The 22329-nt window shown below is 36.4% G+C and overlaps 1 protein-coding gene across 1 annotated transcript in view; it reads left to right on the top strand.

Annotated features, from left to right (window-relative positions):
• Nucleotides 1-22329, top strand: part of USH2A (usherin) — a 356467-nt gene that overhangs the window by 243900 nt on the left and 90238 nt on the right. Inside the window, exons 42-47 of the mRNA XM_088531950.1 lie at nt 2341-2463; nt 4470-4633; nt 6444-6653; nt 7976-8178; nt 9781-9893; nt 14228-14426. Of these exons, the coding sequence (XP_088388076.1) occupies nt 2341-2463; nt 4470-4633; nt 6444-6653; nt 7976-8178; nt 9781-9893; nt 14228-14426 (1012 nt within the window). The remainder of the gene's footprint in view (nt 1-2340; nt 2464-4469; nt 4634-6443; nt 6654-7975; nt 8179-9780; nt 9894-14227; nt 14427-22329) is intronic.

Here is a 22329-nt window from a genome sequence, read left to right as displayed (position 1 = left end):
TGTACTCCATATGTTCTGGTTAGTAGTGCTCTTCTGGATGCATTGATGGGTTCAATAATTATAATGTTGTGCTGTTTCAGTTGCATATATTATTATACCACAGTAGCTTGACCCGTTCTTCCGGCTTAATTAGGGCACACTACAACTGAATGAAGTGATGATTGCTGTACAGTAAAACTTGAAGTTTTTGAAAAGCAGTCTCTGTTATCCCGAGGTTAACAACATGACCATTTCACCATAGATTATTGAAGTAATTCAGCACGACCTACATCTGCAGACTTCATTTCCTTCATGGTGTGCCATGCTGCCCTCAACAAGAACAACCACTGAAGCAGCTGCTCTGTACAGCATGATGGAGCAAGAAGTCTGCAGCAAGCAGAGTAGCAGCAGCAGCTGCCAGTGGGGGAGATTTACACTCCATCACCATTCAGTGTTCAAAAAGATTGTGATGCTTTTCATGACTTGTCTTTGAATTATATTGGGCAGGATATGCCAGGACTATTCCTAATAAAACTGTAATGTTCTGTCTTTTGGTTCTTTTGACACTGAAGAACCACTAATGTGAGAGTTCTTCTTGGGGGATTAAGTCATCTGAATAGTTTAATGAAATTGCAGTTTAATTAGTTTTTATTGTTTAATATCTGAGGTTTTACTCCCAAAAGCTACAGTAATTTGGTTTAGCATCACTAAGGTCAGTGGGTGGAACAGTTGTTTACACATATTCAGTGTATGTCTAAAATTATTTATTGTCTAAAATTAAGAGGGAAAGTTGGCTGGAAGTCATACTGGTACATCCAAATTCACATGGAGCATGGGAATTCTCCCATTGCAGCATTTTTGTAAAACAGCTCCTCAGTAGATTTCTGCTTATAAACAGTTCAGAATCACTATTTGCAGTATCTGTTAAATACCTACTTAATTCAGAGTCTCAGACCTGGAATGATATTTTACATTTCCTCATCACACTGGAGGTGATTTTAACTGAAAAAGGATGAATTGAATTACACATGAAACCAACAGTAAGTTGGAGTGGTGAACCTCGTCTAGGCTAAGCATTCTGCAGAATACTTAAACACAGAAGGAAATATTTTTGGAAAGTAGATCTTGAAGTGTGAATCCTTAAAATCTGCCTGTGTGCATATAGTTTTGATGGGGTTTTAAAAGATAACACCTTTCCAACAGGGATGGTATACTCAGCAGCTCAGAATTTCAGGGCATCAAGTTGCAGGTGTAAGTGAATTACTATGCGCCTGGCCCTAACTTGCTGGGCATCAATAGAAACTCTGCTGTAAGTATAGTTTGATTAAAACTGCAGTTCACCAGTCAAAGGAATTCCAAGTGGTTCTGTAACTGCTAGGAAATAAACACCTGGTGCCTTATGAAAGGAAACACTGCTGTCAAACTGAAACAGAAGTCCTGTGAAACCTAATGAAGAACAATAATCTTAGGAGGTTTTAAACCACTCTGTATAATTTTGTTGCTTTGAGAATACCGTTTTCTATTTAATTCTTAGAATGATTAGAGAATGCAAAATATATTATCCCTTTTAATTTGTATAGACATGAAGTATTTTATTTTTTGTTATAATTATATAAGATTTTTGAATATAAGGTGACAAAGAGTGAGTAATGCAGAATGGAGGGTAGGCATACTCTCTGGATCAGAGAGTCTCTTGGCTCCCTCAACGAAAGATGGGCTGTAGCTGACCTACTGTTTGGAGCAGAGACAGGAATAAAGTACCAGTCAGGTACCAAATAGAACCAGGAGGAGAGAATTTGGCCTTTGGAGCTCACTTCATGAATGTCTACCCAAATACAAAGGTGCCTCACTAGGCTCTACAGATTGATGAGCTAACTTGTTCTGTGCCTGTCAATTGTAATTAACACTGTAATTGTTTACAAAAATACATTAAAGATAAGTACACTCTGAATGTGCCACTACCTGTAAAATAGGAAAAGAACTGCTACATATTTCAGTATTTTTGCTAGGGAGACCTTGTCATTTCCTATATTAGAATAGTCTGCTCATGTTGGATGATATCGGTCAAGTGTACACAAGACACTGTTACTAGGCTACTCAGCTTTATAGTGTTAGTGTTTTCACAGGTTTTAAATTTAAATCATTAAAAACACTTTCTTTCAAATGAAAGCTTCATTTTTCATTTTCAAAGTAGTCTTTTTAAGTAACTGAATGTTTTATATCATGAAACATTAGAAACAGTGTTTATCACAGAAAGTTTGCGGCTGTAAAAACAAAATATTGTGGCTTAAAAAAAAGATTTTTTTTATGTAATAACATTAGTTGAGATAATCCTGGTGTTCTGCTTGTCTTTTGTGTTAGATATGAGCTCCTGAGACGTAAAATCCAGCAACCACTTGCATCAAATCCCCCTGAAGATTTAAATCTGTGGCACAATATTTACTCAGGAACTCAGTGGTTTTATGAAGATAAGGGTCTTAGCAGGTGAGATTACAAAAACTATAAAAACAAATGCTGGCATTTTGTATAGTGTATGTTTAATAGTTCAAAGTATTTCTTGTGTCTTTATGTTGTGAACATACTAATTATGTAATGAAATATTTTCTGTCATCATCTGTGCTTTTAACAATTCTAATTTGCAGCTATTTATTATTCTGTCATTCTTGAATCTTTCATGTGTTTTATTTTCGTATATTGCTATAAAACCCAAAAGAAAATAAAGATCCTGTGGAATTTTATCACTGATATGCTCGTGCAGTTAAACCATTTGCAGGTATGTGCACACCTGCTCTAGGTTGGTGTGTTGGCCATGAATGTTTGAGAAGCCCTAGCTGGGGTGCGTTTGAAACCTTGTATTAGCTTTTTTAAAATTTGTTTTTGAGTACAAATTAGTGATTGTTTTTATATGTCTAAAGCAAGGGGCAGTGTTAAATGCACTCTGTGCTGGGTCTCTGATAAGCAATGAGGCACAAGGAGCTTCTGGGTGCCAGGGGCTGTGGTCAGAAAAGTGAGTCTAACCCTCAGGTACAACTGAGCACTTCTCTTGGGAGGGTTCTGCAGCTTCGGGCTGTGTTGGCTTCCCCGCCGTTTCTGGAGTCAACAAGTCGGGAAGATTTTGCAGCTGGGGAGACGATGTCAAAGAGATACAAACCTTTTTTTTTTTTTTTAATTTATATACCAATATCTTTTTCCATGGTTGTGTTCAAGTTTTGAGCATATATCAGAATTAGTGAATTTTTATTGCATTCCTGACAGAAGCCTGTTTTTACAATGATTTATTCAAATGGCTTTTTCTTTCTAACAGGCTAATCCAATGTCTTTATCATTAGAAATGTGGATTCAAAATCAATTTCAGTCTTTCATCTTAAAATGTTAGGATTGGATCCCTTTCATTTTTGACTGTGTGAGCATTGCATGATATCTTCACAAGGGACAGAAAATTCAGGAAGGGAAATTGCAAGATATGTAACATATGTTGTCATAGTTTTACTAACACACTTATCACTGCAGTTGGAGCTAGTCAGCTCCCATTAGTTAGCTTCTTCTCAGAGACAGAGCTTAGCTCTCTTGAAAATCAGACTGGATGGTGGCATAATATAGGATGCTGCAGCAAAGCAATAAAAAGAGAAAGTAGAAGTACAGTGTAGGTGGCTTTTCTTTTGCTAGAGAAATCTCTAAATATTAGGCATTTACTATGTGCTGTTTCATTGTATTTATAGACAGTTATTCCAAAGTGATGCAATTTCAGCAAAAAATGTGAACAAGATGATCTTGTATTTTTGTGACTACACAATTTTGTATGAGGCTTTTTTATGAGGAAAGTAATTTAGAGATTATGAAATCTCACAGAAGATACATTAATACGCCAGTGAGTTAGAGGAAAAATTTAGGAGTGACCGTCACTTGGTTTACCATATATATATGTATATATATACACACGAATATATATGAGGTATCTATTGAATCCATGCAAGCTAAAGATATATAGTTTTGAAGAAAAATATAAAATAAGATTGCATTCTTATCTCTTTGTTGTTGTTACTGTTTTTGTAGAGAGTTCTGGCTGTGTAGTGAATCACTTTTACAAATGAGACTCTGGAAGTTAAAATCAATGGGTTTCCCAAAAGAGGAAAAAAGCCTCATTTGATTAAATTCTGATCCAAATTTTGGCAGCTTGCCACGGCTGTAATTACATATTGAATTGAGCTATAATCTCCCAACACCTCAGAAGCTAAAACTATGAAGAAGTGAAACTGTGTGTTTTCTGTGTTTTATTTTTCGTTACCACATTAATGTGGCTGCTTTTTTTCCAAAAGCCAGACAACTCTTGGGGAGTCACCACTGATGCAAGCAATGCAGCTCAGCCTTACAAGGGATGGGGAGAAGGGGAGAAAGAAAGAACAAAGTTTTATCACAGCCAGACGGGTTATAGTAAGTGTTTTACACATTGGCATTTTTTGTGCAATTAAATGATTTTAAAAATGCCCTAGGTACACCACGTACGAGTACAAGCTCGTAGTGCACAACGAGGTAGGATATACACCAAGCGAAGAGGTGATCGCGGCTACGCTAGCGGGGTTACCAGAGAAAGGCAGCGTCCTCGCGGCACGTGCCGTTAATCACACGGCCGTGGAAGTGGAATGGTCAAAACCAAGTAAGTGTGTTCAGTGTTTATTCCCATAACGAGACCTTAAGCTGCCATCACTTATGCTGCTCTGCCTTGCTCTCATAGGAAACACGGTCCTTGTCTTGATTTATAATACAGCTAAGTGTCCTTGAAAGGAGAGGAAAGAAGGGGGGGATGCATGTTTTGCCATTTTTTAGTCACGTTTGTATTTGTTATAGGCTGTTTCTGTGAAATAAGACTGGTGGAAGTGAAGAAACAGTTAATGCAAACTCATGTGAAATCTCTGAAAGAGTAGCACAGAGAATCTGTTTGTCTTTTTGGTATATTTAATCTCTTTGTATGAAAATTTATGTATACGTTCCTTCAGGAGGAGGAGATCTTTTTTGTCTTTTTGGTCTGCTCCTTAAAACGAATTTAGGCACTTTCTCTGGCTGATCTGCCAATACAGCAGTGGGGATTTCTTCACGACTTACATGCAAATGATTTTATAAGGCCTGGATGGTGAATTGCAACAAATGTAGCCTCTTTATCTTATAATTGCATGCCTGAAGTAAGCACGCTTATAAAAACTGACAAATGTAATAGATCTGAAGCAGCTCACTGAAGTTTCATTACCTTAGTAATCTGAACCTGTGACCTTCTAGATATAGGTAATGCAATCTGGTTTCATTTTCATTCATACCTTAGAAATTTCCTTCATATCTGTTTGCGAATACAAAGGTTAAACATCAGGACAAGGCCATTCATTATTTGAAAACCTCATTTCCTTATCATATTTCATTACTTTGTGTTAAAATAAGCAAATTAACTATTTTGTATATCCAAGGTTCATTTCTTCCCATATTATTAGGTTTTTTAAAAAAATCTTGTTTGCTTTGGGAACTTTGAAGGCCTTAACATAATTTGCTTTCCTTTTCTGGAAAGTCTGCTCAAAGTTTCTTACTTTCAAGGATTTAGAATTGTCTGTATTTTGTGTCTGTTTACTCATCTAGCTCAGAACTATGCATGTTCTTCTACGTGTAGCCAGAAAATGCTACTGTTCTCTCTCCCTTGCTAGAGGGAAACTACTATGCCTTTTGGGAAGAAATATGATTTTTTTCCCTATTAATATAATGCTTTTAAGTTTATTACAGATTTACATGTAGACGTTATCACAATGGTCTGGAATAATAATGCATGGATTTTCATTTTCACTCTGGCCTTTTACTGCTCTCTGTGTAAAGTTGATTGTAATTATAATTTAAAACATAGACATTGGCCCACATTCATTCCTCTTGGCTAGAACTATATAATGGGAGTTCAGTATATTCTGTTTTGCTTTCTTTAAAAGGAGGAACAAAAAAAGTGAGAAGAAACAAACAAAAACCAAAAACTTTTGCTCTTAAGTGTGCTATGGCGTAATCTGATTTTGCCGTCATCCTTCAACCTGAGTGAAAGCTACCCTTTTGCAGTGCCAGATGCCAAGGTTGTGCATCATTCATTACTAGCAGAGGGTTCCTTGCCTTCATTTGTTCTTTACTTCCCACATTCCATTGTCATCAGTAGGGATGCTTAGAGAAAGAAAGCTTTAACCAGTATTAGATGGAATGATGGACTGTTAGTGGGTTTGACAAGTTTGGAAGAGCATTCTGTATCTCTGCTTAGAAGGCTGAAATTCAAAAGCACTCGATGGAAACTTTTGCTGGTTTTGTTTTTTAAATAAGGAGAATCAGCATAAAATTTACTTTTTTTCTTCAAAATAAATGCCGTTGATAAGAAATTTATTTTAGGCATCAGTTACAGAAGCCTACAGACTATTTCCATGTGATCTTCCAATGTTTTTCCTTTCTTTTCTTAGCACTACAAGATTTGCAAGGAGATGTTGCATATTATGTCCTCTTCTTGAATTCTACTACTGATAGGAGATCTCTGAAGATCCAGGCTGATGAAAACTATATACTCGTTGATGATTTGCAACCCAGCACAGAATATCAGATATCTTTTCAAGTTTTCAATGGAGTCCACAGCATCAGCAGTGAAGTTGTGCATGTGACTACCTCAGATGGAGGTTGGTTAGCAGTGAATGCTGCTTGGCTTAAAATCTGAGAATGAAAGTGATTGATTTTTGTTAGGGTTGAGATCAGTCATCCTTCCATTATAAAATTTCCGGTATAAAAGGAAAAAGGGCTAAAAGACTAAAGCGCTTAAGTGCTGGTTGTCATCATGCAGTAGATCAATAAAAGGTCCCACTGAGACAGAAGCAAAAGCTCTAATAGCAGATATTAACCCAGTTTGTTCTCATCTTCTCCTATATGCTGCTATCTGTGTACACTAAGCTTGGAAGTGAGTTCATATCAATAAATGGTGGAAACAATTTTAATTTAAAAACAATTAATGTCTTTTTTAAAAGATTTGCTCTATGAAGCGGTGTGCTTTTGACATGACAGTTAAACACAGAACCTTTCCTGAGTCACCAGAAACTCTAGGTGTAAGTTCAGGCTCTGAGAAGATTTCCTTATGAGTCATTTCTATGCCAGTTAGCAAGTGCTGGGGGGGGGCAAGGGGAGAATTGTGAATTTGAAATGTGTTTGGAATGGTCTTTCTAATCTTTTTGCTTTATAAAGTCTCATTATAAACATTATAATATCATTACCTCGGAAGCAAGTGTTCCAGGTCATTAGCAAAGCACTTTAAGTGAGGATTGCATTTCCTTTCTGGTGCCAAAGGTCAGCACCTTTTGTTTATAAAATAGAATCGATCGCAAGGGCAATTTTTCAACGGGTAAAGATGGGTTCTTACAATAAAAATAGGTCTTTGCATGGTTATTTCTGACATGCTTAGATAATTAGGTAATTTAAGGAAGGCCTTTTTTTTTAATAAGTGTTAGACTTCATCATTACCTATAGTAATCAACATTCAAAACCATTTACATAATGACAGTATTGTATATTGCTTCATATTGCTTGAGCTGCAAGGCTGATAAGTCACATTCCACTGGACGAAGTGTTTTGGTCTGAGGTTTTACTTTAAAAGCAAAATTCTCTGTTTTTCTCAGTTTTGGGAAGACTGGGATTTGGGAAGACATAAAAATAATGTTTTATTGGCAATGCAGATGGGTGAATAATTTATCATCATATCTCACTGGCCACATACCACTGGTGATTGACACGATGCTGGTGGTATAAAGCATTTTACCAGCAGCTCTCATGGTTTCTAACTGAGAGTATAATAAGCCAATTTACAGAAGACTACAGACTGTGATAACTTCATCAGAGGAAAGCAGATAAGCAGTGAACCCTTTGCTAAACCTAAATACTAATCTGCATTCGGTTAAACAAGTGCTTTTGCAGAGACAGCTGGAGTTTATTCAGTTTCTTCCTTTATTTCTAGAGCCCGAGGGCATGTTCCCTCCAGAGGTTGTCATCATCAACAGTACAGCTGTACGTGTCATCTGGACATCGCCTTCAAACCCGAATGGTGTTGTCACAGAGTATTCTGTCTATGTAAATAATAAGCAGTACAAGACTGGAATGAACGAACCTGGGTCTTTTCTTTTAACAGATTTGTCTCCATTCACTATATATGATATACAGGTTAGAGTATTTTTTCTGAGTTGTGTAGCATACGTTAATTTTACATAAAATATATGTACTTCTAAGATAAATACCACTTCATGAATTTCTCTGTATGAATATGGATATATATTTACATTCATATGTTTGTGTATATATGTATAAGACAAAAAAATATTTTCAGTATATTTTAGGTCTCTATATACTTTTCATAATATGAATTTCCATTATCTCTTTTTTTTCAGATCATCAAAACTCCATTTACTCTCCCCTAAATGCTTTGTGCTATAGTATTAGCAAAGCCCCAACATATATTACAAAGAGGCAAAGATTCTACTCCTACTCATTAAAAGAAAATTGCAATTGTTTTAGAAACATCAGGCATGCATAATATATCAGCACAGAGAAATAATGATATTGCATTTGTCATCCTTTTATCATTTTTTTAATCCTCATCCTTCTAAGAAGGAGGTGGAGCTGAGCCCTGAAATCATGGTAGTACTTTTTATGCTGTTAATAATTAAAATAGTTTTCTTTGTTTTACACTTTCTCTGTCTTTACCTCTCTATTCAAGTATCTACTGAAAGACAAAATATTGTGTGCTGAGTAATAAATAAATATATCTCGCTATCTTAAAATGTAGTAATGCATAATCAAGGAATGTAATTTGATACTCAATTGTAACTATCCCTATTTCATTCACATTTGTGCTATATGTGAGAGGGACTTAGTAGTAGCTGTGTATACTCTGTTCTGAAAATTTGCATCCAGTTACTCCTTGCCATAAATAAATATCACAGACTGGCACACCGTAATAAATTTCTATGTTCCAACCCCTCTGAAACAGCAAACCTCCATCCATGAATACACATATGACTTTCAGCAAGCTGCTTGGAAACACATTTGTCTTTTCTCAATAACAATGCAAATTCAGAGTATTGCCGCACTTATGGACCCTCAATATTAATTTACCATGGCCACCTTCTGTTGCATTTTTTTCTTTTATTCCACTCTCCCAGTCTGTATAGTGGACCACTTGTTTGCATCAATTTAATAGATAAAAACAAAATAAGCCTTTTTTGTTGTTGTTCTTTTTTTCTGGAAAATATCATCTTGGATGCATATTAAATGTAATAACAAAGTATATGTATTTATATATGTACATATACACACATACATATATATATATATATTTACCTTTAACTATATTTTCCAGAACAGATATAAAGAAAGGAATAGAATGTATTTAGGAGAAATATCCTTATTTATACATCAGAATACATGGTAGGTGTAGGAATCTGAAATGACTTGCTGGTCAAGTTTAGTAGCTTTATTGTCTCTGCATTTTTTTGTGTTACGTAGTGGATTCTGCTTGTATATACATAAACAATAATTGCAATTCTGCTGATGCTAATTTAATACAAAACAGCAATTACTACCAGAGGGCTGCATGTACATCTATTTTTTGAAAAAGATGCAGGAAGGTGAGAAACAGAACAGTGTCTGTGGGAGCTATTAAGTAGAAAGGAAGAAAATCTTGTATGGGGAGAAGAGCCTAAATAGGTGACACAGTTGGATAATTTCTGCAGCTGAATATTTGAAACTCATGTTCTTCCTCATCAGATTGAGGCCTGCACTGTGTATGCCTGTGTGAGGAGCAATGGGACCCGGATTACAACGGTGGAAGATGAGCCGAAGCAGCTGCCAGCACCCATTCTTCATGTGATTGACTCCAGGTAGAGTAGGCTCTAGTTGGCTTTCTTATATCACAGCCATTGGTGGCTGGAGTGGGAGACCCAATGTAACGTTACCTTCTGTCGGCTGAGTAAGATGCAGTGAGGGAGTTGGCGTGCCATTCTGAAGTGCTTGTTCGTGATGATTATTTTTGGTGTTGGGAATTTCTGGCCAAATGAACAACTGAGGAAATCTCACCCATGCTGGATTGCACATACCTATTTATTGGTCACTGTGTTGTGATGCTAAAGAAGGCAAAAGTGGAACTAGTTAAAAGCAGGAGCTCTAGAGAAGTGAAAATTATCAGACTTTGCTGTCAGTTAAGAAGAAGAAGATTAATGCTCAAGGAGCAATGCAATGCTGATAATGGAAATTTCAAGTAATTGTGGCAGAAAAAAGAAGTCACCCATCACAACAGTAAGAATTAATAAGCTATCTTAAAAGGCATGCATATCTGTGTCTCCTTGAAGAACTGTTTGCATTCTGCCTCTCCACTTCCTCCACAGTCATGAGCCAAGTTCTAAAAAGAGTATCAGGCTTGCGGCCTTCAGAAGTTCAGAAGCAGCTGAATTGTAACCTATACAGAGCTTTTTAAGGAGTCAGTATTGTCCAAAAGACAGACTAAAACTGCACTTGCCAGCACATTTATCAAAATTACACCAAGAGTAAAACATTTAGCCTAGTGTATGTTATTGTGGATGTGATTTTATTATGCTTCTGATGGAGCAGGCTTATTAGCAGTGTTTCTTTTGTAGAACCGAGAAGAAATTATTTTTTAAAATAACAGAAATCTAATATGAAAACCTTCAGAAAAGGCCAATAGAATGGATTTGCTCCTCCAGTCTCTTAAAGACTTTTGTTTGCTGTTTATCATTTCTATATTTTATTTGAATTCAGCATTTATCTTTGTATGAGGGTGAAATTAAGCTTGCTATTTTTCTGTCACACGCACAGACATAGTCAAAGCTTGTTTGATGATAAGAACTCAGTTCAGGATCTCATCTTTTGCCCTTGGCTTTAACTTATGTATGCCTTTGTCTGTATTGTCTCTGCTGCAGACACTTAGGCATGTTTCTGCTATTATATATAGACTAAATATGTCATAACACATGAATGCAAAAGGATCAAAAAAGCCTTCCTATTTTCTAATCTGCTCAGCCAGAAACGCACTCTGTTTCTACACTGCCTTTTCCTACATGTCATATTATCATCAGCTGTTCTTATATCCCAAAAGAATACTAACCACTGATCGATTGCCCGGACATGTCTGGCCGTGGCCTACACGTGCCCCGGGTAGTTCATTTATTTGCCACGGTGGATTTGCTAGAGTGGAATTTAATCAATAGCTAATTCATTAATTCTGGTCCTCGAGTATGTGGGGATTGTGCAGTATAAAGATGACTGGCTGGCTTCAGCTTTGATTGAAATATGACAAACACTACAGCTGACAGCCTCAGCAGGTGCTGGGCTGAATATGAATTTTGCTTATTTATCCTCCATAAAGGCAGAAGCTTGGGAAAAAAAAAAAACATTTTGTATAGACAAGAGAGCATTTTAATACATATCTGCCATCAGACTGAGGGGAAAAAAAAGGACATTTCTACATTATAGACTCATGGGATAGATGAGATATAATACAGATGATGCAGTTTATTGTGTTTAATTGGAATCATGGCATTTTTTCCACTTCTGAATCAGTTTGGGGGCTATATTATTGATGAGAATGCTGTAGGATAATGTCTTTGTAGCATTCGCAAATAATTGTTTTAAAATTTGCCTCAAGGTGCTACATGACATAAATTATAATTTCACCAACCAACTTCTTAGAAGTCTTTCTGATAGCAGCTCCATCCAGACCATTCTAATGAAGGTTATACCACCAGAGCCATTATAAATACCTTACTTTTCCACCCCTTAGAGTTAATAACTCAGCTTCAGGCTGAAACTTGGCACAAAAGGTCGCAGTCCTGGAATGATTATTTTATAATGCCAAACTTCAAATAGAAAATAGCATGGGACCCAATCCTGAAGTCCTAAGTCAGATTTGGTTTGGTTATATGGCTTGTTTAGGTTTTGTTTATGATATGGGGAGGAAAGTGAAGACATAACTGTAACAGAAACAGTCATAAAATTGTGATGGACTCTGCTTTTCTGTGAGCGAACACAGTTGCGGCTCTGTTAGAAGGTCCTAGGGAGTCATACCCTCTCAGCAGCCCTACTCAGGATGCTTCTGTGCCTTCTGGTATAGCTGTGCCACCTCAGGTTTACATCATAGAAGGCTATGCCCATCCCAAATATGTATTTATGAATTCAATAATAAAAATAAAGTGATTTTTAAAAAGGAAAAAAATACATGTTGAAATTTGTAGAAAAGGCAAATCATTCAAATCATAGTATCAGTTATTAGACAAATTAATATTAATTGTTTTTCAGAGAAATATGGCTTGAAAAACTGCAAAAACTGGCACATTAAAAATGTACCCTTGAGAGTCTTAATGAGACTTCTAGAAAGCAATTCATTAAAAATTATGGCTAGAATTGTTTTCTTTGCTCCTATGGTCCATACTGTGCAAAGACTAGGAGGGTGTTGCAATGGTAGTCTTAAAGGCTGATGTATTAGCTGTCTCCCTTTTTCTTTTTCCCCCAAAATTTTACAATATACTTTCCTTCTTTTCTATTTTTAAGTCATATACTATAGCATTATTTAAATATAGATACAGGGGTGTGTGCTTGTTAGCACACACATGGTAGAACATGTAGCGAGAAGAAAATAGCTATATACAGAATATGTAATGAAGTCGATGGTTTAGATGACCTTGGAATAATATTGGTGACTCTACAAGTCGCATGTGCAGTTGTTCCTTTATAGGTGAAATTAATTCCCATTCTCCAAATGCTTATTGCTGTGTATATTGGTCAGTTTATACCTCAAGGAAGTGAGATAATCTGGTTATTTTTATTCTATTAAGATGTCAAAGTTTATCTCAGCAGCTGCTGTTTCACTGTAACATTTTCACTTTAAATTAATGCTAATTTATGATGTCACTGGCACTGGTCACTGGTTGTGAACTGGAACATGGAGATTAAAAAGAGGTATTTGGAGTAGAGTTGTACAACAAAAAAAATGTTGTAAATCCTCCTGTTGATTTACATGTATCAAAAGTCATACATTGGCATCTTTTACCCTCTCTCTGAATAAGGAAGTCATGCCTGAGAAGCAGGAGCCATATGAAAACTCTGTAATCCACAGAGATTGTGCAAGAGAGAAATCAAGTTTTAATTTGAATATCCATGTAAACTTGTGCATCTGAAAATATACATGCAAGAGGAGTATATTTCATTAAAAAAGGAAATTTTTAATGCTAAGTGCGATTTTGGGGCCCAGAACTTATATTTCAGTGATGACAGGCATACTACAATTTAGCATATATATATATTTTTTTTTTTCCTTAAGATGCTTCCTTTCTAAAATTGAGGGTGATATATTAGCAAAACTGAAATCAAAACCAGTATTTATGGGCAGTCTCTGGGGGACTAATGCAGTCATACCTTTTTGTTCTTAATCAGAAGTCTTAAGTCAGAATTGCGTTTTTCACTTCCAATTTTGTGTCCGTAAAAATATTTATGCACAGAAGAGAATTACTACTTATTGATGCAGTAAAAATAAACTTTTAAAAGGTAACAATTTTATATTAATGTGAAGAAAAGATCCATTTAAATATTTTTCAAAAGAATCAAAAATATTTTCCTGAGGAGATCAGCTTGCGTGCCTGACGGAGGTCACTTTGCACTTGTATAGTTCAAGTTGAATGTTGCTTTCTATTAATTTCTTATCGAAGAAGAAACTTCAGACCAACATGTATTTTTCATTTGGAGTTTTTTAGAAGCAGGGAAAAAGCCAGATGAATGCAAAGCTGGTCACAATTTTGACCAAGTTCAAGGAGAAAATAATGCCTTGGCTAGAGCTGACAGGCAGGGGATGGTCCTTTGCATGCCCTCCCTGTCCAGGCTGGTATCTGAGGATAGAGTGGCCCACTTCAGCCTTGGCAGCAGTGCGTGTACATCTTTGCTCCAGCACCAAGAAAATCTCATGAATCCCTTATCCTACCTCTGATTGAAATGCTAGCTCGCTAAAATGCTTTCCTATGATATTTGCTTATTAAATAAACTATTAAAATTGCCTTCCAGAAAGGATTTTGAACACTTCAAAATATTTCATGTTATAATGGCCAGTATAAAATGGAACCATTGTAGGCGAATACTTTAATGCAAGTATCAACAACTACCAGTGTTACTTGAAATAACTTAACAGACATTAATGTTGTGCTTTTTGTAGGTCTCTCCAAATCAGCTGGGCATCACCAGGACAGCCAAATGGCATTATCCTGGGATATAATCTCCTGCGTAAAGCATGGCAGAGGTGTACCCCGGGAAGGAGTCCAAGGAGCAGTAAAAGTGATAGAGCGTGCATCTCTCTGCATTGTAAAAAGCATGAAAATGTCTGTGGAGAAGACTGCTATCATCCAGAGGTGAAGGTATGTGTATATTCTTAAGATAGAAATTTAATAAAAAACCATACTTTCAGGAACAGGGATGCAAGCCAAGCCTCTTTAGTCATGAGAGGAATAGAAGTGATGGAGGGTTCTGCATCTTTGATGTTTTAAGATTAAGGCTCTGATGCATTTCTGGAAGCATTTTAAAATCAGATTGGTTGTTTGAGCTGAATATATGGATAGCTGTGTGAAAATCTCTGGCAATGGGCATAGAAGTCTGCTGATGACAAGTGATCTGCTTAAGTCTGTGGTTGCTGCCTATTTTTCCTTTCAGAAGAAATGCCCTAATGAGCTGGTTGGCATTTCTGAATGTGTTTTACATGAACAATTCAATTTGGAGAAATAATGCAGTTTCGGAGAAAATCCACAGATCATTTTCATTTCCTACATTCATGGTTCAGTCTAAAAATCATGATGGTAGTTCATATGGCATGAACTGGCATGAAGTGATTGCACTGAACCACAAAAAGGCCATAGGAAAGTTTCTAGGTGTATACAGAATTTCAAAAACACCAAAAAACCTCTTAAGCTTTTCCCTCATCATTCCTGAAAACCTTCATGGCAAATAGTGGTTATTAGAATGATTAGCTTTTTTCATTTTTTCCTTGATTGAGTGACTAGATTCTGCTGTACAGAAAATCTATTTAGATTCAGCTACAAGTGGGTGGTTGTTACATGACAATGATGAGCAGCTCTGAATGGGATCCGTTGTGATTTGTCAGATGTGGTTTTAAATTACGGCCATTTTCAGGTTAATCTTCATATTAGTTCCTGTTTAGGAGGAGGATCAATAGCATAGTAGGAGCCTGTAATGGTTTTTATTGACAAATGAGGTAGAAAACTCTTAGTTTGAAGGTAAGATTTAATGTAATGAAATAGTGTCCCTATTTGTCAAAAGCATCATCACATGCTCAGTGACTAAAGCAAACAATATATATTCAGAAGATTCCCTGTCAGACAAGACAGTAATTAAGGAAGTGAGTTATTTGAGGGGTTCAGATCAAAATATAAATTATTCCAGCTGACACAGCTATAGCCTTTTGGTTGCCTTGAAAGCAATGCTATACACATGTATTTCTGAAACCTTGCAGGTGAATTATGGTCAGATTTTGTTCCTAAAAAGTAAATATACTTATTTTGGGCTATGGCTTAGTAGGTGTTTTTTCTGACTTCTTAGTTTGTGGATGAGTTAAACTTGTATTAATTTTAGAGTTTTTTTTTTTTTTTTCCCCTCCATATTTACTTACCTTGTCTTTGTGCAAGTTTATGGTAACTTGGAGCTTGGAGAATATCCATTTATTTTTACTGCCTCCTAACTTCTTAAAATTAATTTTGCCTTTTTTTTTAAAGTGCTTTTCTCTATAATCTATGAACACTTCACAAACTTTAATTTCAGCCTTTTTTACTACTACTATGGGGTATTATTATACCCCATTAGAAGTTATAGGTACAGAGCGATTTATCTCTTTGTTCTTTACACCTGGTAGTCAGAGACCATGATTAGGAGTGGGTCCTATTTGGTTAGGTAATGAAAATATAGTAAATGCCTGGAAACCCACAGAAGACTGATTGAAGCATACATACATAAAATGACAGAAAAGTTATTTTTATAGGTGACTCATTCAAAATTCCCTTGCTGATACTTCATCTGGTTTACCATATGGGCCTACTGAACATATTTGGGAAAATAGATGGCATCTCTCTCAATAGATGGTATTTTAACAGTGCTTTTTATTTTGTTTTTTAATTGTGGGTGTTTACTGAGAGTTCTTAGCTAAGGAGAACCAAGTCCCTTATTTTTCTGCTGAACAGATGTAGCAGCATCTTTCTGATTGAACTAGTATGGCTCAATTCCGACCCGTAGAGGTAGCGTTCTCCAGCAGGGCCGACAATCCTGCTGCAAGCCTACGTTATTTTGGCTTTCCCTCCAGGGACTGCCAAGAAGTCACTGCTAGCTGTAACTGTTACAAGGCGTTCTGTGATTGGAACTCGTCCTTTGGAAGTGGCTGGTTTGAAGTTGTCAAGTTGCACATTCATACCCCAACTGCTGCATCTCCTCTACTAAATTAAGGGTTCTGTCCCACTCCTAGAGCTAACCTTTTGTTAGGACAGAACAGATATAATGAGTAAACTTAGCAGAATACTTCTGTGTCTTTCTGTTTCATATATAGCACTATGAGGCAAAATAATTATAAAAATGCTTGTTATTCATTTAACCTGTTTTACAGCTTCTTTACATATGTAAATATCATTCTACATAGCTATTCTTTTCATGCAGATCAGCTTTGATGACAGACTAGTCAGAGAAGGCATGTAAAGCATATGTATGTAGTTTGGAAAGGCAAAAAGTTTGTGGTTTCCTCTAAAAGGAGACTGATGCTATCCTTGGTTTATTTATTGTACCTTGTATCCCAGACACAGTGGATCTAATTTCCCTCTTACAATTTCCTTGAATTTCAAAGTGTAAAGAGAGGAGAACTAGGCCATTTATACAAAAGCTAATTTGAGGGTCTGTTTGGGTTTTCCTTATGAGTTTATAGGTGACACTTGGCAGCATCAGGGCACTGGCACAAGGGAAGGATTTGTTATCATTCGTTACCTACATGATAGCTCACCAAAATACATCTCCTTCTATCCATACAGACGTCAGTGTTTTAGTAGCAGGAATACAAGGTGGTGTTTTCATGGTGCAGCAGAGTGGGATGCAGAGACTCTTGAGCTAACACTGGCTGAATTAGCTCCAGCTAACTCAGTAACACCTCTTTGTTAAAAGGGCAGCGCTAATTAGCCGGGGTGCTGAGTTGCCCTAGTCTGTGTGTGCTGCATTTGAGATCCCAGTTAGTATCTCTGCACAGCGCTGTGCTGTGTAAACAAACCAACTTGTTCAGAGCTATCTTGGGAATCTCTAAAAGAGCAAATGACCTTTTCAGTACAAGGGAGATGTGCACATGCACATTCATGGACTCATCTTGGCCTAATATTAAGTCTAATGAAGACCAGAAAAGATTCCCATTGTTTTAAGCAGGCTTTGGATCCAAGCCTTATTTCTTGATTCTGGCTGTTTTCTGGTATTCTGGTTCAATGTTATGAATCTTTGTTGTTATAACTCAATTTTAATGAAACACTGTAGCCGGTGTCCTTAGTGCTTGCTATTCTAGTGCTTGCTATTAGGCTTGGGTGAATTTATAATTCCTGGATGCAGAAGAAAATTAGGATGTTTTTTGCCTATAATGTTGCATAATAGGTGAGATTGCAGTCCCATGGTGAACTTTGTTGGCTGTCAGGAGGGTCCCTACGTCCTATGACTTCTTTTCAGTATCAGGTGTGTGTTGAATGGGTTTTCCCAAGTTGTCAAAACTCAGTCTACTACTTAACCATTTTTCTTTTCTTTTCAAGTGTGATCCGTAACTGTATTCATATTTTAAATTTCAAACCAAACATCAGCTTACAGAATGCATTGCGAGATCTCATAGAGATGAACTTCAGTTGACAATAGAGTGTACCCAAGGTTCGTGCATCAGGAAGGATAAGCTCAGTACCAATGTTGAAAGCATTCCTTCATTATCCGTGTAGCTACTACACCTGCCTTCTGCTGTCACTGGGATCCTGAGATGAGCTCTGAAAATAATGAGACTGATACAGTAAAAATAATTAAACAGATCTAATTTAAATAGCAGCATTAAGGCTAAAACCTTCAGTATACAATGGCTCATGAATATGAACATAACAATAAGAAACAGTAGTTACAGTTCAGAGCCTCTGAAGGTCCTGATGGCAAGTACTAATAGTTTGAGTACTTTTTATTTTCAGTAGCAACAAGTTACATGAATTTGTGCATAATGAAGTAATGGAATATAAGTCTGACATTGCTGGGAAGTACAGGCTTAACCCTTTGCTCATCAGATTTAACATGTGCCATTTGTTAAAAGTACCAGCAGGACTGATTTCTTTAAGACCAGGAGGAGCAAAACTATGGCTTTAAATTTAGCTTTACAAACATGGTTTTCAGGAGTGAAACCTAACACATTAGAGGCTAATGAGGGATAGTCCATTACTATTTATGCGAGATTTACTATTAACACTAACAGTATTGTGCAAAGTTCAAGCCTTTGAAGTTCTTCCAGGCTCAGAGAAGCTCTTTAAAAAGACAATGCTTCAAGTATAGTATATGTTGCAACACACCTACAAAACATGAAATGAAACTTGTTTTATTAAGGTAATTTGCAGAGATTTAACAGAATCACAGGGATTTCTGCTTGTAGATTTTTGATCTAAAGTTGCACTATTTACTAAATGGGAACAGCATTTTGAGAAATGGAATGGGAGAAGAAGAAGATTTACCAAGAAAAAAAAAAGGGGCAGAATTTTATATAGTTTGGGGGATAATTTAAGTAAAAAAGAATGATTCTTGCCAATTTAAAATATTCCCTCTCACATGAGAACATGATGGGTCAATCATTACTCTGGTGGTTGCTCCGCAGGCAGAATTTTTTAATGAACTCTAGTAGCTAATAGGAATTCCTTTGAGTATTTTGTGCATCGCTATTTCACAAACTGGCTCTGGCAGCAAGCGTTTGACAAGAAGGATAAACATGGCTGCCTAGTACATCTGTTTATTTGAGTAAATCAGTCCTAGCTCAACTGGCATGTGTCCATAAGGCCAGATAATATCCTTCAGCAAAGTCTTCAGCAAGCAGACAGATTAGGGATGACACAATTTTAATTAAAAAAGGATTGCATAGATTAAGTTCAAAGTATTTTTTTCAACTGTTTTAAAAAACTGTGTGATCTTGTATATAGTTATTCTGGGCTAGTGCCGTGGCTAGCTGGCCTTTCTCATGTTAGCCTTTATAGCTGGCCTTTTTCAATGCCTGGCCTCCTGGGTCACCATCCTGCCCTGTGCTTGAATGGCAGCACAACTACAGCCTTATCTGTGAGGAACTCAGCCTACCAATGCTTTTAAGGGCTCCCATGGTAGGTAAGGATGTGTCTTGTGTGTCATTTACACAGATTATGAAGATCTGCTTAGCAAGCCTATGCCACTCACTGCTCGAGGGTGAGATTTCTGACATGCTTAGGTTGGTGTGGCTGTATCTGAACACTGCAAGGATTCTGCTTCCACATGCAGGGTAATAGTGGAACACCCAGCTGGGACTGTCACTTTTAGATCTGAGAGGATGAGATAATAATGACCTTTAACCACCATAACTTTCAATCTATCTGCTTTTCTTCTTTGTCTATGACATAATTTTAGCATTACTTGAATGCATTTTATTTTATGGGTTGATAATGCAGAATCCTTGGGCTGAATATCAATGCAGATAGTAACTAACTGTCTTTAGAGGACTGCCAAAAAAGTGTTATTTCACAATTTACAGCTGACTGCAGAGGATGTTATGGAGCTACATAATAATAGCACCAGCTATATCAGTTGGTAATGCCAGATGAGAGTCTGAATGTGCTTTAGAGCTGATGGGACCTCTTTTTGGAAGCTATTATTGGGGATCCTAGGAAATTCTGGTGATTTAAAATCATTTTTAACATGGAAAACTAACTGCTGAAACTATTGAAACCTAGGTTGGTGTTCAGCTGATTATTTTTTTGAGGGAATTAAAGAGGAAACAAGGAGATATTAGTGATAATACGTTCTTATAAATAATTTTCCACTCAAAATCATTTGCAATAAGTAGTAAAATGCCCTCCCAATATTTGTGTGAAATATGTAGAACAGGTGTTTCTGTGGAAGATTGACATGAGAAGAGGCTTTTCTTAAAACTGAAAACATCCCATGGAAAATAAAATGACTACTCAAGCATTTGAGTCTGAGTAATGCAGTATGTGCAGGGCATGTTTTTTTAAAATCTGTGTGGAGCAGGAAGACAGTGTTAAGGTGAAATCTGGATGGTGTCCAAAGAGAATGGTGAAAAGAAGGAAACAAGATGGGAATGGCAAATGAGATCCATGAAAAGAAGCAGAGAAATTGAGTTAGACAGATCACAGAGGGAAGCACAATCCCAAAGAGCACAGAAATTGGGACTAAGAATGTTTAAGGAATGTGTCTTTGGCCTCTTTCATGAGGGCAGACAGAACATTTACTGGCTCTGGTGTCTCGAGCAAAGCATGTAGTAAAAGAGCTGAGGACATTCTTTAGAAGAATCAAAAATTATTGCTAGATGTAATTTACTCTGAGTACACAAGCACAATACTAGAAGTGTAGAGAGATGAGGAAATGCAGGTACTTTGGACCAATTGTAAATTACGAAAAAATCAGCCTGGATTATATGCCAGTAATTAAAAAAAAAAAAAAAAAAAGGGAAGCAGAAAAGATGTGCAAAACGGACTTTTATTTGACATCTTAACTAATGATCTGGAAGAAAGAACCAGTGACTTAATTACATTCATAGATTGGATTATATTACTAGTGACAAGGTAGACAGCAAAATAATATAATGGAATCTACAGAAACTCTAGATTCTTGAACAAAAAATGACGAAATTCAACTATGTCAGTGGTCTAAAACAGATGCTGAATGAGCAAGTGTATTGGCAAGCAGAAAACTGTGTAACAATTCAAAGCATGTGAAGTTATAAAACCTCAAAATACAATGAGGACAAAAGAATACCTTCAGCCCCCCTTCAACCATGTTAATTTGGGGCTATATATATCAAATGGTAACTTCAGAAACTGAATCCTCCCAAGGGTGATTGAGTAAAGGCCTTTCAAAAGGGAACAAAACAGATAGTGATGTATTGATGTAGACATCAGAAGGAATTTGTTACTGAATGCAGTAACATAATAAACATTTTTTCTTATCTCTATATACTTATGTTAATACTGTAAATGTAATATATATTACATTTAGGATTTCTTACTGTCACCCTATTTAATTCTTTACTTTTCAGTCAGTACTTTTTTTTTTTATCAGTCAATATCCTAAGCCTTGGTAAATAAAAGATCCTTCTAGAGGGATACTTCCTCCCTCGTTCTGCTGCTAAGATGACCTGATTTAGAACATGATTAAAATAAATGCTGGAAGTGCTCTATGTCAAAAGAAAAGAGAGGAGCTCCTCTATTTAATACTTGTGCTGTACTACCAGTTGCATTTTCCACCTAAGTGTAGGAGGCATGAGGCTAGCTGATATATGGCACGCTGGCTGCGGGTTCTGAGGTTACACTTTGCAATGATTCTAGTGACTGTTCTGTCTGATTTGTTATGTATACAGTGTGTCACTCTATCTGCACAGGAGTAAGTATACAAATAATTATTTGATTGTTCAAGCATATAATTTTCTCGACTGCAATAGAAAGGAGTCTGCAGTTAAAAGGCCTTTTCAAAATTCATTTCCATGTAAATTTTTTTTGGAAAAAAAAATCCTTATATAAATGCTATTCTCTTGAGATCGCATTGTCTGAAGAACTGTGGTCATAAATAAGTGATCATGTGTTATAAGAAGACAATTCCACTTATTTTAATGTAAAAGAAGACCCAAGAGCTCATATTGGGTAATCCTATTTCTATTATTTGTAAGCGATTCATGTGACATGTCTCATCATAAATGGCTAAATAAATAAATAAAAGGAATAGGGTGAAAAGCAAAAGATATAGGGTGAGATACTGCAATATATTCAACATTGAGAGACTCAAACTGCCTGGAAGGCATATGAAGATGATTCATATTAACAGACTATTTTATTAAGGTGCAGGATGGTTGAAGACCACAAAATAGCAGCATTCTGTCAAGTGTACAGTAGTTTATTGAAGCCTAATAATGCTGGAGGGCGCAGGATTTTAGCCATGTTACATTTTATTTGTCTGCAGTCATATCAGTATCAGCACAATGATGTGTTGTACATGTTTTTGTGTACGTTGTTTTGTCAGTGAAAA

This window comes from Tinamus guttatus, unplaced genomic scaffold, assembly GCF_059628265.1.
Source record: "Tinamus guttatus ecotype Peru unplaced genomic scaffold, ASM5962826v1 Tinamus_guttatus_pri_ptg000033l, whole genome shotgun sequence".
Classification (NCBI taxonomy): domain Eukaryota; kingdom Metazoa; phylum Chordata; class Aves; order Tinamiformes; family Tinamidae; genus Tinamus; species Tinamus guttatus.
This window is presented reverse-complemented; position numbering and strand designations above follow the sequence as displayed.